Source organism: Engystomops pustulosus, chromosome 11 (assembly GCF_040894005.1).
Source record: "Engystomops pustulosus chromosome 11, aEngPut4.maternal, whole genome shotgun sequence".
NCBI classification, from domain to species: Eukaryota; Metazoa; Chordata; class Amphibia; order Anura; family Leptodactylidae; genus Engystomops; species Engystomops pustulosus.
This window is the reverse complement of record NC_092421.1, coordinates 10350150-10367764: the sequence shown is the minus strand read 5'-3', so window position 1 is coordinate 10367764 and position 17615 is coordinate 10350150. Positions and strand designations below refer to the sequence as shown.

General features: G+C 45.3%; 1 protein-coding gene across 1 annotated transcript in view; it reads left to right on the top strand.

Annotated features, from left to right (window-relative positions):
- Positions 1-10964: 10964 nt before the first annotated feature.
- Positions 10965-17615, top strand: part of CABP2 (calcium binding protein 2) — a 48732-nt gene continuing 42081 nt past the window's right edge. Inside the window, exon 1 of the mRNA XM_072130409.1 lies at positions 10965-11247. Within this exon, the coding sequence (XP_071986510.1) occupies positions 10993-11247 (255 nt within the window). The 5' untranslated portion in view covers positions 10965-10992. The remainder of the gene's footprint in view (positions 11248-17615) is intronic.

The following is a 17615-nucleotide window of genomic DNA, read 5'->3' as shown; positions in this document are numbered from 1 at the left end:
TATCTGCATCTTTAAACCTCTTGGCCGTGTTCACACACAGCGTTTGTGTTGCGGTTTTTGATCGGCCCAATTGCAGTTGCGTTTCCATCGGGAACAAGCTCCACGCGTTCTGCGTATAAACAATACAAAACACGTGGTGCGCGTCACCAATAACATGGAAACGCACCACCAAACGGGCAAGTCCCTCCCTGTCAGCACTGCGGGTCAACGCGGACGCCCCATCCCGCCTCATTCATTATATTTCTCCCTTAGGGTGATGGCACACGTGGCGTTTTTGGGCCGTTTTTGGGCCGTTTTTACTAAGTGCGTTTTCAGATCGTTAAAAACGCATGCGTTAAAAAACGCATGCGTTTTTGTCCGTTTTTCCGAAATTGCGCAATGAAAAACGGACAAAAACGCATGCGTTTTTAAAAAACGGACGCATTTTTTAACGCATGCGTTTTTAACGATCTGAAAACGCACTTAGTAAAAACGGCCCAAAAACGCCATGTGTGTCTTCACCCTTAGGGTGATGGCACACGTGGCGTTTTGAACCCGTTTTTGGTCCGTTTTTAAGCAGTCCGTTAAAAAAATGAATGCGTTATTGAAAACGCAAATGTTTTTGACCAGTTTTAATTAAGATAATTGGTAAAACCTGTCAAAAACGCATGCGTTTTTTAACGGAGTGCTTAAAAACGGACCAAAAACGCCACGTGTGGCATCGTCCTTAGGGCCATTTCCCATCTGCCTTTTGGCTTCTGTGTGTAGTGTTTTTTAACCCTTTCAGGACCAAACCTGATTTTTTTTAAATAACCGTTCTGGGGGAGCTTTAAAGGGGTTGTCGGGTCCGGCCGGAACTGAGTCCAGCGCTGCTCCGGCGGCCATGTTTGTTTACATGGCGCCCGGACCGGAGCGACAGCAGCGCTGGATACAGGAGGGCACCGGGAGGTAAGTACAGCTTTATTGTTTTAGTCAGCCCGCTCCCGGCCACATATAGTTTTTTTTTTAAAACTCGGACAACCCCTTTAACATATCCAGGCGATTTTGAGATTGTTTTCTTGTCGCACGTTCTGCTTCGCAAAGTTCTAAATTCTCTGCTTTTCAGGCAGATATTTCTAGCGCCCAAATAACGCCATCACTAACATTTCCCGGACGTCTGCTTTATGTCGGAAGGATTTTTTATGCCTCCTCTAATTTTTCTAGAATGTTTCGGGGCTCAGAATTTTGAGTGCGATCTTTCACGTCTTTATGACTTTGAGGGCGCGTTCACACGTTGCGTTTTGGCCTGTGTTTTCATTCCGTTTGAAACGCATTACAACAGCTGAGGAGAGGTGATTTGCCTAATTACATTACCGTTTACATTTGTTAACGTACGCATTAACAAAATGCATGTGTTAACGTATACTTTTACATCACGTTTTTGATGTGTTTTGTAAACAGAAATGTAAACAGTAATGTAATTAGGCAAATCACCCCTCCTCAGCTGTTGTAATGTGTTACAAACGGAATGAAAACGCAACCAAAACGCAACGTGTGAATGGCCCTGAGAGGCCGAAATAATAGTAAGACCCTGTAAATTACCGCATTATAGAAACCAGGGCTGGCGCCAGCACTGGGTATACCTGGGCAAGTGCTGGGGCCCAGAGCTGCTAGGGGGGGCCAACATAAGGCTGTACATAAGGAACCTGTGGGGGAGGGGGTTATAGCTAATGACTCCATAGGGTGTAAGGGGGGCTTTTATCAAATAACCATGAGGGGTGTTTGGGATGATAAAATGGGGAATATTTTAGGTAACAGGAGACTGTTGTAATTTCTGCCGCCACATGAGTTCACTGCAAAGGGGCCCACTGAGGCTCTGTCACCCAGGGGCCTACTGATACCTGGAGCTGACCCTGATAAAAAAACCGCAAACTGCAATGTATGAAAAACCTACTGTAAGAGGTTTGTCAAGCACAGGGGTTAAAACAAATTGACAAACTGTCATTTTTTACACAATACATGAATTTTGGGCTAAAAACGCAACATTCACAAAGGATTAAATGCTAAAACTCTGCACAAAGTGTGATTCCCCATGTCTCCCGAGTGTCGTATGGGAAGCAGCGGCATTCTGAGCAGATTTCCTCCGTCACATTGTACAGGCTATAACATTTTATATTTCTTTGTAATGTGGACATACGGGGGCTTATTTTTTGCAGGATGAGGGGCACTTTTCAGTTCCATCATTGAGGGTCATCTACTGTATAGCTAATTGATGAGATTTTGAAGATAAGGAAATCATAAATTCTGGTTTGGGTTCTCTTTATGCTATGGATCAGCACTAGAGATGAGCGAGCATACTCATCCGAGCGTGATGCTCGTTCGAGTATTAGGCCCCTTTCACACTTGCGTTTTTCACGCGCGTTTTCTGCGCGTGCTTTTGATGCGCAGAACTTGCATTACACTCTGACCCATTGGGGCACATTTACTTACCCGGCCCATTCGCGATCCAGCGGCGCCTTCTCTGCACAGGATTCGGGTCCGGCTGGGATTTAAGATGGTAGTTCCTCCGCCGTCCACCAGGTGGCGCTGCAGCGCCGAAAATAATCTTAACGCCCCGGAATGCACCATCCCATAGAAGGTGAAGGTGAGCGCTCCCCAAGCGACACATTTTCGGTTTTTAAATGCGGCGGTTTTTCCGAATACGTCGGGTTTTCGTTCGGCCACGCCCCCCCGATTTCTGTCGCGCGCATGCCGGCCCCGATGCGCCACAATCCGATCGCGTGCGCCAAAAACCCGGGGCAATTCATGTACAAGCGGCGCAAATCGGAAATATTCGGGTAACACGTCGGGAAAACGCGAATCGGGCCCTTAGTAAATGACCCCCATTGTAACCAATGGGTCTTTTCAGACTTGCATTTTTTTAACACGCGTTTAAATCTCGGCATGCTCTACTTTTGCAAGTGACGCGCGTGAAAACCGCACCATACAAGTCTATGGAGACGCATCAAAAACGCATCGCACTCTGAGACACTTGCAAGTGCAATGCGTTTTTCACGCATCAATTGCCATAGAAAAGATAAAGCTCAGTCCTGAGTCCATTTCACGCGCGTTTTCTGCGCGTGAAAAAAGCATTGAAATTGCATCAAAAACGCGCGTGAAAAACTGAGACACTGAACAAACTCTGACTGAAAACTGATTGCACTCTGATCAAACTCTGACGTGATCTGCAACGCAAGTGTGGAAGGGGCCTTAGCGTACTCAAAACGGCTCGTTGCTCGGACGAGTATTTCGCCGCTCGAGAACTGCTCGGGTCAATGCAAATTGTCTTCTGATAAGTTAGCAGATGTATGGAAACATCTGCAATGTGTTCTTCAGTGAAGCACATATTGCAGATGTTGGGGGCAGATTTACTTACCCGGTCCGTTCGCGATCCAGCGGCGCGTTCTCTGCGGTGGATTCGGGTCCGGCCGGGATTTATTAAGGTAGTTCCTCCGCCGTCCGCCAGGTGGCGCTGCTGCGCTGAAGAGCATCGGAACGCACTGGAGTACACCGGCTCGGGCTGAGTGAAGGTAAGCGCATGCCGAGCGACAATTTTTTTTTTAAATGCGGCGGTTTTTCCAAATCCGTCGGGTTTTCGTTGGGCCACGCCCCCCCATTTCCGTTGCGTGCATGCCAGCGCCAAAGCGCCAAAATCCGATCGCGTGCGCCAAAATCCCGGGGGAAATTCAGGGGAAATGACCCCCATTATTTCTCAATAAAATGCCACATTGAAAATGCTCGAGTCTCCCATTGACTTCAATGGGGTTCGTTATTTGAGACGAGCACTCGAGCATCGGCAAAAGTTTGTCTCGAATAACGAGTACCCGAGCATTTTAGTGCTCGCTCATCTCTAGTCAGCACGATTTTAGAGATGCCCCATTTATTTCGCTTTGTGGGGTCGGCCTGTTTTGCTGAATACAGAACTTATTTGGTGAGAATTTTGCTTGTTTTTGCATCACCGTGTTCTAAGAGGCAGAACTTTTTGATTTTTTTCTTCTGACAGAGCTATTTTAGGGCTTGTTTTTTTGTGGGATAAGCTGTACTTTTTTTATTGGTGTCATGTAGGGGTAAATATTACTTTTTGATTACTTTTTATCCTGTTGGTTGTGAAAATATCATACACTTTGCATGTTTTTGTTACTTTTTTTTTACATTTTTATGTTTTTGTTACTTTTTTTTAACATTTTCACGCCGTTCACTGTACAGGTGAAGAAAGTAACAGTAAGGGTTAGTGACAATTTTATTATATTGTATGGGTTGACATATATTTAGTGTTTTTGTGGTGATTTGCACTTTTTTTTCATTTTGTATGACATTTTTAAATAGGGTAGTAGGATTGATAGATAAATAGATTTAAAAGTATTTTATTTTGCACATGTCAGGCACCAGGGGTAGTGGACCCACCGGACCACCGCCGACAATGACGTAAGCCGACACCTGGGACCGGAGTCTAAGTGGCACCTAGCTTGGCACCAGAGCCCGCCGCAAAACGGGTTGGACTTGCTGTGGCATGGTACCACCAGGTCACTCCACAGGCGCGACTTTGTCTGCGGTGGTGGCCAAAGCGAGGTACAAAGTCGTCAGACAGAATCGTGGTCAGGGACAGGCAGGAGGTCGAGACAGGCAGCACAGGACCGAGGTCAGGAACGGAATCGAGGTCACAACGGAGAATCAGGACAGGGCATCAGGAAAGCATTCTCTTAGGCATGGAAACACAAAGATCCGACAGGGGACACAGGAAGGGGCTGGAATTCATCAGGGCAGGGGGCCGGTCAGCGCCAATTATCGGCGCGCTAGTTAGTGGTTGAGCTGAGTGGTTTTGCTGAAAAAACAATTCTAACATTCAGGACCCTGGGAAAGCTGGGTGCTGCTAGCATTACACACATTACATAGAGCTTCATGAACTGTCCAGACAGGACTAATCAACCTGAGCTGGATGACTCATATACAGCAGCTGGGGGATGGTGCAGCCATTGATTACTTCTGCCTGTCAGGGACATTCTCTGGTGCAGTGCATAATTAGGGTAACGATTTAAAACTCATTGAAAACGCATAGATTTTTCCAGACAGTGTTCAAAAATATTAAAGGCTGCAGGATAGCAGGTGGTAGATTTGGTACAGTACAAAACAAGGCAAACAAATGCCCAGGAGTGCCAAGGTATACAAAGTGTTAATGTGAAGTGTTTAATGAAGCCCCAAGAGGATCTTCTCGTGGTGAACGCCAAGGATTGCAAAACAGGAAAGGAAAGCATCGCAGCAATAGCGCAATCCTAACGTCTGGTTTCATAATCCTCCCCCAAAGCTGTAGAAATCAATGTACGCCTCTGCCTGAAGGAGGCCACGACTGCTGCACCATGTGAATAGGGTCCTATAAGTATGAACGTTATGGCACACCCTCAGGGGCGCGTTCACACGGTGCGTTTTGGTTGCGTTTTCATTGCGTTTCTAAACACATTACAAGAGCTGAGGAGAGGGGATTCGCCTAATTACATTACTGTTTACATTTCTTAACACAATGTTAATGCATGTGTTAACGTGTTGTTAATGTATGCTTTAACATTGCATTTACACTGCATTGTAAACGCAAATGTTAATAGTAATGCAACTAGGCAAATCACCTCTCCTCAGCTGTTATAATGCGTTTCAAAATGCACTAAAAATGCACCCAAAACGCACCTTGTGACCGCGCCCCGAAGGTTTGCATCTTATAAGCTACAGGAAATCTGCTCCCACGGCCGATGTCCATAGCAAATGACGCAGTCGGCACGTTCATGGCCCAGTGATGCACAGCTCATGTACTCGGAACGTCACTCAGTGGGGCACATTTACTTACCCGGTCCAGTCGCAATCCAGCAGCGTGTTCTCCGACGAGGATTCGGGTCTGCCAGGATTCACCAAGGTCCGTGCGTCCGATATCCAGCATGTGTCGCTGCTGCGCCAAGGTCGCAGTATGCGTCCCGAAGTATGTAAGTGTTGATCTTGCGACACAAATTCTTTTTTCAATTCCGCATTTTTTTCCGAATCCATCGGGTTGTCCGAGGACACGACGGCGCCAATCGGAAATCGTCGGGAAACTTCATCACTTTTACATTAGCGCAATATTACCTTGGTGTGTACACAATGGGGCACATTTACTAAGCTCCGTGCTCAGGTATTTAAGAAGTGCCCGCGCCACATTTGTGACTCACGCGACCCTTTTCAGGTGCGGCCGCACTTGTAATTATGCGTCACGGATTAGGGGGGGGGGCGCTCCGGAGCTCAGTCGGACCATGTGCCAGATTCAACATGCAAAGTCCGACAGAATGGTGTCACACGTCCCAAGTTAAAGGAGCAACAACAGAAGAAAAAAAAACAATGCCCCCTGTCGGAGCAGTGCAGAGGGCCAAATTGATGAGGAACGTGCAGCAGAAATCCTGAATCTGGCGCCCCCTGCACACCACACAGGTAACTGCACACAATACAATGGCTGCGTCATTCTGAGCAAATCTGCCCCGGTGGAAAAGCAATTAAACTGCGTTTATAATGCTTAAACAAACACAACATGTCACCACGTACCATTCAAACCTGTGTTCAGGCTGGTTCTTCTCTGGCATGACATCTGAATAAACCTTTCCTGTTTTAGGTCAATTAGAATTAACATAATGGGGCTCATTTACTTACCCGATCCATTCGCGTTCCAGCGGCGGCTTCTCGGACGAGCGTTCGGGTCTTCCGTCGATTCATGAAGGTCCTGCGCCCGATGTCCACCAGGAGTCGCTGATGCGCCGAGGTCCGCCGAGTTGCGTCGGAGTTCACTGATCTCTTCCTGGTGCATGTAAGTATGGCGCGTGCGACCAATTTTTTTAAAAAAATGCGACGTTTTTTTCGAATCCGTCGGGTTTTCGTTCGACCACGCCCCCCCCGATTTCCGTCGCATGCATGCCAGCGCCGATGCGCCACAATCCGATCGCGTGCGCCAAAATCCCGGGGCAATTAAGGGAAAATCAGCGCAAATCGGAAACATTCGGGTAACACGTCGGCCCTTAGTAAATGACCCCCAATGAGTTGCCAAATGGCAGAATAACGAGACATGTTATGAGAATGTTTTAAAGGAAATCTACCTCCAGGATGAAGGATTGTAGATGTAGTAGACCTGAAATGTTTGGCCAAGGGAGAATCCTGACTATGACATACAGGAGCGGCATCATCATGTTGTGGAGGGTCTGGGGCACTTCACAAAATAGATGCATCACGAGGAAAGAAGATCTCAGGACATCAGCCAGGATGTTAAAGTTTGGGTGCAAATGAGCCTTCCGATTGGACAATGACCCAAAGCTACTGACAAACTGGTTAAAAAATTGGCTGAAGGAGAACAAAGTCAATGGGGCACATTTACTAAGGGTCCGAATCACTTTTATCCGCCGGGTTTTCTGAATTTTACAGTTTTGCGCCGAATTGCCCCGGGTTTTTGTCGCACACGACCGGATTGTGGCACATCGGCGCTGGCATGCACGCGCAGGAAATCGGGGGCGTGGTTGTCGGGCAACCCGACGGATTTGGAAAAATCGCGATATTTAAAAAAAAAAGTGTCGCTTGACACACACTTACATGCACCAGGAATAGGTTGGTGAACTCCGGCGGACCTCGGTGCAGCAGCGACACCTGGTGGACATCGGGCGCACAACCTTAGTGAATCGCCGGAAGACCCGAATCCTCGTTGGAGAAAGTGCTGCTGGATCGCGACTGGACCGGGTAAGTAAATGTGCCCCAATGTTTTGGAGGGGCCATCACAAGGCCCTGATCTCAGCTTAAAATTCAGCTACAAACCTGGCTCGGTTACACCAGTTCTGTCAGGGGGAATGGACCCAAATTCCTACCAACTATTGAGAGAAGCTTGTGGAAGGAGATCCAGAACGTGTGACCCAAGTCATACAGTGTAAGGGAAATGGAACCAAATACTGACGAATTGTATGGAAACTGGTGACTTTGCAGAAAGTATTAAACAGGCCTTAAAATTCTCTCATTCTGGTATGTGGCACGTATAAATCATTTTGGTAATTCTAATGGACCTAAAAAGGGAAAGGTTTAGGGTGATGGCACACGTGGCGTTTTGAACGCGTTTTTGGCCTGTTTTTCACCAGTCCGTCAAAAAACGCATGTGTTTTTGACCAGTTTGAATTAAGATAATTGGTCAAACCTGTCAAAAACAGATGCGTTTTTTAACGGACTGCTTAAAAATGGGCCAAAAACGCGTTCAAAACGCCACCTGTGCCAGCGCCCTCATTCTGATTTCAAGTCAGATATAGATTTGGTTTTTTATGTGGTGTATGGAAACTTCTGGTTTCAGCTGTACCTGGTGGTCCCCAGCAGTGAAGATCAGATCCCTCAATGGTTACATGGTTAAAGGTATGGGTTTGTTTTTACAACACCCTTAGGAGTATCCCCAACTAAATTCGGTTAGTGGCTCCACGCCATGTACATTACAACATGTAAGCAACGGCGAACATCAGACATCAGACATACATCAAGAAGTAAAGCGCTCTCTCTGTAACAATACAACATCAACAATGTAACAATAGAACATCACCAATGTAACAATACATCAATGTAACAATACATCAACAATGTAACAATACAACATCAACAATGTAACAATACAACATCACCAATGTAACAATACATCAACAATGTAACAATACAACATCAACAATGTAACAATACAACATCACCAATGTAACAATACAACGTCACCAATGTAACAATACATCAACAATGTAACAATACAACATCACCAATGTAACAATACAACGTCACCAATGTAACAATACAACGTCACCAATGTAACAATACATCAACAATGTAACAATACAACATCAACAATGTAACAATACAACATCACCAATGTAACAATACAACGTCACCAATGTAACAATACATCAACAATGTAACAATACAACGTCACCAATGTAACAATACATCAACAATGTAACAATACAACATCACCAATGTAACAATACAACGTCACCAATGTAACAATACATCAACAATGTAACAATACAACGTCACCAATGTAACAATACAACATCAACAATGTAACAATACAACGTCACCAATGTAACAACACAACGTCACCAATGTAACAACACAACGTCACCAATGTAACAATGCAACATCACGTCACCAATGTAACAATACAACGTCAAATATGTGTCTCGGGTGGGCCCGCGGCCATTACCCCTCGCCAGTGCGCTGCAGGTGCGACTCATGGACCCCGGCTCCTGCTCCGGCTTCTGCGCTCCCCGCCGCGGCTGCTCCATCATCTTCGGCCGTGCGCGCGCGCCCCCGACTCCTAGTTGGCGCTGGCCATTCCAGGTAATCTATTTAAGCCTGCCTCTTCCTGTGATCCCTGCCGGATCTTTGTGCATAGTGCCCTAGAGAAAGCTTGTTTATGCCGTGTGCTATTTCTGTGTATTCCCGTTGTGACCCCGGTTCTGCCTTTGACTTCGCTCCTTTGCCGCCTGCCTTGACCTATTGCTACGTCTCTGACTCCGATCCTGTGCTGCCCGTCCTGACCGCCTGCCTGTCCCCGACTACGAGATTGCCTGCCGTTTCTGTACCTCGACCTTGGCTGCCACTGCGGAAAAGTCACGCCTGTGGAACGACCTGGTGGTACCACGCCGCAGCAAAACCATCCTGCTTTGCGGCGGGCTCTGGTGAAAACCGGGTACCACTAGACTCTGGTCCCAGGCAGTGGCTTGTGTCATCGTCCGCAGTGGTCCAGAGGATCCACAACCTTGAAGCCTGACAATATGTAACAATACAACGTCAACAATGTAACAATACAACATCAACAATGTAACAATACAATGTCAACAATGTAACAATACGACGTCAACCATGTAACAATACAACGTCAACAATGTAACAATACAACGTCAACCATGTAACAATACAACGTCAACAATGTAACAATACAACGTCAACAATGTAACAATACAACATCAACAATGTAACAATACAACGTCAACAATGTAACAATACAACGTCAACAATGTAACAATACAACGTCAACAATGTAACAATACAACGTCAACAATGTAACAATACAATGTCAACAATGTAACAATACAACGTCAACAATGTAACAATACAACGTCAACAATGTAACAATACAACATCAACAATGTAACAATACAATGTCAACAATGTAACAATACAACGTCAACAATGTAACAATACAACGTCAACAATGTAACAATACAACATCAACAATGTAACAATACAATGTCAACAATGTAACAATACAACGTCAACAATGTAACAATACAACATCAACAATGTAACAATACGACGTCAACAATGTAAACCTGATTCCATGGCCCAGACCTCACTAGTGAATAAAGCGAATTTCGTTTCTTTGTGTTTACATCTGGATGGTGCTGGACGGGGATGATAATTGGTTGATGTATAATTGATTGGACTTTCTGGCTCTCTATAATAGAAGGCTGTGACTGTATTGTGACCCGCAGAAACATTTACCAGATCACATGACAGCTGATTCTTTGATGAAACCTGGGAATGATTTCTCAGCTTCTTACCTGTCACTTGTCAGAGGCCGAGGCTTGTTACTTTTTCATAATTGAAGAGACATTCGATCTGTTAAATACCAGGGTTGTTTTATAATTAAGGAAAACTCAGAAAACCTTTGGCCATATGGACTCGGTTTAGAATTAGGATTTAGCCTTTGGGTAACGTGTCGGTAGGTGATTTTGGTACAGGGCGGTGGGAGAGCAGACAGTAACACTTTTGTAAGAACTTATATTGTGTCAATCATTGGTTGATGCCTATTTAGTAATTACCCCGCGACATACATAATAAATGTGAAGGTTTCAGCTTCTGAAATGTAATATCTGAGAAGGTAAAAGAACAGTTGGGGAGTGCGAGGTCTAGTCAGATCTTCTCATCAATGCCTAGTATATGGACAGAAAGCGAGACGAGGAGAAAGACGCCAAAGACATGTTCTTCTTCTTAAGAGAAACTCAACGTTCTCAGAATGAGGGCAACGAGAGGGGGGGTTCAAGATCGAGCACAAGGGGCTTACGGAAGAAACAAATGAAGTCCAAGTCCAGGAGTAAATCTGGAGACGATGCAACAGAGAGTCAGACAGAAAGAGAAGAAACTGCCCCTGTAAGGGAACAGAGGATCCCTATTTCTGAGACCCCTGTGCTGCAGTCTCTAAGGGAGCGACTAAAGCGCGGGGCAGGATTAAAGGTAAGAGAGTCACCACTGCACTGAAAATAGACAATCCATATTTTGCTTTATAACATCTGTATGTATAGATTTCTTACCCTAGAAAACATGTTCAATGTGCTTTGTGAAACAGTTTTACTTTGACAGACCAGAAAGTACTCACAGCTACTTTTGGGGAAGTCTTGGCCATCTTTCTCTGCTACCAACACAAGAATTGCTGATAACGGGGCTAGAGAAATATTATATTTTTATTAGATTTCATACAAAAATAAGGTTTAGATGAAAAGCCCTGGGTCTGACAGAAAGCTCGGAAAGCACTGGCGCATGCGCACTGTGGGGCAGATTTACTTACCCGGTCCTGTCGTGATCCAGCGGCGCGTTCTCAGACGAGGATTCGGGTCTTCCAGCGATTTACTAAGGTCATGCACCCGATGTCCACCAGGTGTCGCTGCTGAGTCGAGGTCCGCCGGAGTTCACCTGGTTCTTCCCGGTGCATGTGAGTGCTTGATTTTGCGACACACTTTGTTTTTTAGATTCCACAGTTTTTCCGAATCCATCAGGTTTTCCGTTGGCCACGCCCCCGATTTCTGACGCGTGAAAGCCAGCACGATTGCACCGAAATCTGATCGCGTGCAGCAAAATACCGGCGGAATTTGGTGCAAAACGGAAAAAGTCGGTAAACCTGACGAAAGTGCGGCCGCGGAGCCCTTAGTAAATGAGCCCCTGGTCGTCAGCTTTGTATTGCGGCCGTGCGAAATGAAGATACAGTGCGCATGCGCCAGTGCTTTCCAAGAGCTCGGTGACGTCACTGGCTCTCAAGATTAAGGAAGTTTCACGCACAAAGGCGCATGCATTGTTAACATCGTGACCAAGCCCCGAGCGCCCTGTGTCAGTGCCCAGGAGCGTCGAATTGGGTCATTTGCTTTTTTTGGTGAAACTGCAGATTTATGTGCCTTAACAAGACCACCTCCAGCATCAGCTTACATGCCCCAAGGTAAAGGTACTAGGTCAAAATGACCATTTTGAAAAGGTAGGTTTCCTTTAAATCCTTTAAAGTTACTACTGTTTAGTTAAAAAGTCCCAAATTCACTCTAAATAATAACACGTCCTGTGGGTGGAATTCCTTCAAGTAATCCTTATGGTAATCTGGTCCAACCTGGGAAAGTAAAGTCAAAAAGGTAGGTAACATCCGGAGGGAACGGAAAGAGAGCATAAGGAAAATTGGGCATTCATAACTTCAGGGATTTGGGAAAACAACATGTAGGGGATTGGGACTATTTTTGTAGGATCCTGTACACATTTGTAAACATTTCTACAAGGTTTCTGTACCTGCTGCCTTAGTAGTGATCTGACTACCGGGGCATTGAGATACTTTTATGAGGTTTCATCCAGGCACAGACTGGCCCGTTTGGTGGTAAAGCAGGGAATGGCAAAGTCACATAACTTTTAAAGGCTATGGCTGGTGAACAGGTACAGACCTCCCAGGACAGTAATAGCCCAAAGTCAGGGCTAGGAGGCAGCTACTACTGAAAGGCATTTAGGAAGGTAATATTTCTATACAAGTTGGTCTACAATGGAGGACACCAACTATGGTGCTTACAGATGGACCCTAGGCATTTCAGGATTGAGGTGTAAGATGGACCGTGTTTTAGTAACACCGGGTCAGTACTCTCTGTACCAGTTGGTAGTCCTTTGAGGTCCACTGGGACGCAATCTCGGTGAAACTCAGTGAAACTCTGAAATTCCTCAACACGTGACTTTCCAGCCCTTAGAAGTAAAAACAATGGGGGTCATTTACTAAGGGCCCGATTCGCGTTTTCCCAACGTGTTACCCGAATATTTCCAATTTGCGACGATTTTCCCGGTATTGCCTTGGGTTTTTGGCGCACGCAATCGGATTGTGGCGCATCGGCGCTGGCATGCACGCGACGGAAATCGGGGGGCGTGGCCGAACGAAAACCCGACGGATTCAGAAAAACCACCGCATTTAAAAAAAAAAAAGTGTCGCGGGACTCGTGCTTACCTTCACCAGGTATAGGATGGTGCATTCCGGCGGACCTCGGGGAACTTCAGCGCAGCAGCGACATCTGGTGGATGTCGGAGGAACTGCCTTAGTGAATCGCCGGAAGACCCGAATCCACCGCAGAGAACGCGCCGCTGGATCGCGAATGGACCGGGTAAGTAAATCTGCCCCAATGTGACAATTTTATTTGGAGAGGACTCAATCAAGTAAATGAAATGGAACAGATGCTACCTCGACACTAATGTACACTGGTGGCATCTCTGTTCCTGTAGGCAGATTCACTTTCGCTTTAAGGCCCACCCCATGCATGTGACTTTCAGTTAGAGGCAGATCCAAGGCCAAATTACTTTAGTGTCCACAGCCAAAAGTCTCCCAGTTTGCACCTTTTGGCTGGCTAGGTTTTTCAGGGGTTCTCCATTTGCCCCCCTGTTGCTTGTTAAAAAAAAAAAAAATCTACCATCAAAATCCATCATGATAACTCAGAGACACTTATATAGATCCGGGCACCGGGGTAATCTTGTTGTTATACATGGACTCCTTCTTTATAAAAAATCAACTTATGAGCCAGAAAGGCTATGGCTGTGTTATCAGAGCCCCTCTGTGCTGTAGCTGCACAGGCTGTTACACTGTGCAGGAGCACTTACCCCTCCCACTATGTGCTCACAGCCGCTGAGGTCACAGGAAGAGCAGGGGGCAAGAACGGCCTGTGAAGCCAAAGCACAGAGGACTTCTGTAACACACCCAGAGCCTTTCAGCCTCATTAGCATAATTATAAAAGTCGATTTTAGACGGAAGGAGGCCTTGGACAATAAATACAGGAAGATTATCACAGTCCCGGTGCCTGGATCTATGAGTAATGCTTATGGTTTATCATGATGGATATTGATGGTAGATTCCCTTTGTTTTTATTCAAAGTGAAGGTGCAGGTAATGGGGGCAGTCTAAAGTTTATTTAAAAGTAGAGTTATAAAAAAAGGAATTGTAGAATTGAGATAAGTAACTCCAGAATTACTCTGGATACTCATTGAGAAATTGCCCTCAACGTATAATAAAATCCTCGAGTCGCAGCAGGTACACCTCCCGCCCTAATGACCTTCCAGAAGTCTGGACTACACGGGCATTCGGATGTTCATGTGAGCCCTTTTGGGCTGACCCCACAGGGTGAGATACTGTAGTTTTCTGTGTGACTCTTGTCCTTTGAGAGCAGCAGAGTCATCTTTTTTGTCATTAGGTTTGTGTTTAGGCCAGAAATAAACCCCTGTGGACCCTTCACCTCTGCGACTCATTTACATCAGAGCTGATTCTCTGGATGATGCATGAAAGAAACATCATCTGGAAGGTATAAGTAAGACACCAGTGCGGATATATTATTCGGAGGAGTCCCGTCCAAAGGAGGAAATCCAAACAATAAATCCAAGTGTTGGGCTCAACTCTTATCACTATCAAAAAATAACAGGAATGAGTCAGCGCAAACACTGGACAATAGGCTGAAGTCGCTGGTAACAAAGATGGTGACCTGCACCCCAACTTGAGTATAGATCCAACTAGTGGAGCTACTAAAAACAAGATAAAACAAAATGTACCTGCGCCAAACACTCTAACAAGTGAACAATCCCTACTATATCACCATACACGAACCTCCTACCATGTATATATAAATGATGTGGTATTTTGGGGTCTAGATGGTAATTTGCTATTAAATGTAAGTGGATACCTGGTGATGGTAGAAACCGGACCTCCTGGTCTAAAGTGGATACAGTCCCTTTTCGTGCTGGAATCCGGAAATATGGTAGAGTCCACGATTATGGTTGTCCAGAAGGGTTACTTTCCACAGGTAATCCAAACTGGATGTTCATAGACTTGAGGATCGCTAGTGTTTGCACGTGGAGTAGAGCCCCGGCCGGTGGCTACTGCTCCATACACAGCAGTAGTCTTATCACTATCAGCTGAGTGAGTCATAGGGTGATGCCACACGTGGCGTTTTGAAACTGTTTGTGGTCCGTTTTTAAGCAGTCCGTTAAAAACCGCATCCATTTTTCACCGGGTTTTACCAATTATCTTACTTAAAACTGGGCAAAAGCGGATGCGTTTTTGGACATACTGCTTAAAAAACGGACCAAAAACAAATTCAAAACGCCACGTGTGCCATCACCCTTATGCGTCCAGCTCACATCACACTCACAGCCTGCGCTGCCTGGCACGTCCTGCCCGAATGCTGAGCAACCAGAACTGACATACAGGGGGGGCATTTATTATACACCGACCATGCTGGATACAGTGAGAGGCTTCCGGCTCTTGATGTATCCGGAGTGTTTCTCAGCAGCGTTTATTTCTATGCCACGTCACGTATGAAAAGTCATTGCGTACTTCCTTGGGGACAGGAAGGGAAAGGAAAACGTGGAGGTGCTGGAAAGGAGAAAATGATCCCTAGCAGTTGCGATTATTTCAGGGATTCTATGCCACATTTGTGACATACAAGTCTTGATAAATACCCCCACCCCCCCTTCCACTGAGTACAGTTCAGGTTGCTCAGAATTCGGTCCGAATGTCCCAGCCAGCACACGCTGCGAGTCTGATGTGAGTTAGACGCATGATCTATCTCTCTTTAGTCTAAAATTGGATAAAATTCTCTGTTGAATCCATGAACACCTGGCGGCACAGCGATAGTGTAGACAGTGACCTATCAATGAATTCCACTTCCCCCGGCCCTCGTGTATGCAGTGGAATTTTAGCTATCTTTCTATACACTGAAGACCAAGGAGTCGAGCCCAGGACTTGGCTACGTTTGATAATCCAGAAGCTGCTTATAAACATACTGGTAGTGGTTTGCTTATTTCTGCTGACAGGTTCCCTGGTATGTGACTTTTTTTTCCCTACTTGAAAGTTTTAAAACAACAAAAATAAAGCCAATAAAGAGAGGAATACAGAACACATCTACAATATATGGTCACACAGGACCCCAAAGTTAAAACCCCTTTTCTTAACATTTGACTGCCCTTTTTTATAATAGACGGTAATTTGTAATTTAGTTTTTAAACAAATGTGAAAAAATATGTTTTTTCCCATTAAAAACTCTTTTAATAAGCAGTAAAACTGTATAAACCTTTCCCTAAATATGTTATAAATATGTACAGTGTCCATTCCTCACCAATTTCCAGGTACAGAGGCAGAGGGTGCATGTACTTTTGCAGAGTCTTCTGCCGCTTCTTATGCTTTCTGCCTTGAGCTGACAGGCTGGAGAGGGGCTCATTACAAAACATATTTCCAGAACTGTGGCACCTAGAAACACAATTCTGGGGAATTTCTCCTCTAATAAAGGGAACCTGTCACCTGTCTAATAAAGGGAACCTGTCACCAGGGACCTCATTTTCACTAAGGACAGGTTGTAAAAGCCCATCACACCTGCAGTGCACATCTGCCTTTCTGCCTTTTCTAAGCATTTGCATTACAATATAATTGTGTGTTATAACTTACTCTTGCATCCTGACAAAATCCTGGGGTATTCACAGGGGTTGGGCTTTGGTTTGGATGCATTTCATAAAACAACATGTGACCTGTTTGAGCCTTAGGCTGTCTCCATCTTTGTGCTCCTGTACAGCCTGTCCCTCCCCCACTGATGTCAGGCTGACCAGGCTGTGAGCTCTGTGAAGGAGCAGGAGGGAGGAGCTGTACAGGAGCACAAAGGTTGGGGCCAAGCTCTGAGGAGTGAGTAAAAGACAAGTCACATGTTGTTTTTTGAAATGCATGCAAACCAAAGCCCAACCCCTGTGACTACCCTAGGATTTTGTCAGGATGCGAGGTAAGTTATAACACACAATTATACTGTAGTGCAAATGCTTAGAAAAGGCAGAAAGGAATATTTGCACTGCAGGTGTGATGGGCTTCTGCAACCTGTCTTTAGTGAGGATGAGGTCCCTGGTGACAGGTTCCCTTCAAAGAATTAAAATCTGTATTTAGAAAATCAGATGTTTTATTGTAACTTAGTGAATATCTCCTGGTAATTCTCACCTAGAAACACAATCCTTATATTATGAGGAGATTCTCCAGAATTGTGTTTCTAGGTGCCAGGGTTTCCGAGACAATGCAACACTTTCATGGCGTGTATATCCATGGGGCATGTGCAGATAGGATGTACTTACCTGCATGGCAGTCCTGAACAGGTTAAACCGATGTCTGGATGGATACAGTTTCCGTTTTTTTTCTGTTATGTTAAAGCTATCCGTTTTTTCCCTCTTCTTTGGCCCATAGGGGTCGTATTAACACTTCGAAATGTAAATTTGGAGCGCGCTCAGTATGACAGAGCAGATGGACAACTGATAGAAATCAAGACCATCCATTTTACATACAAAACAATGTAAATATTACAA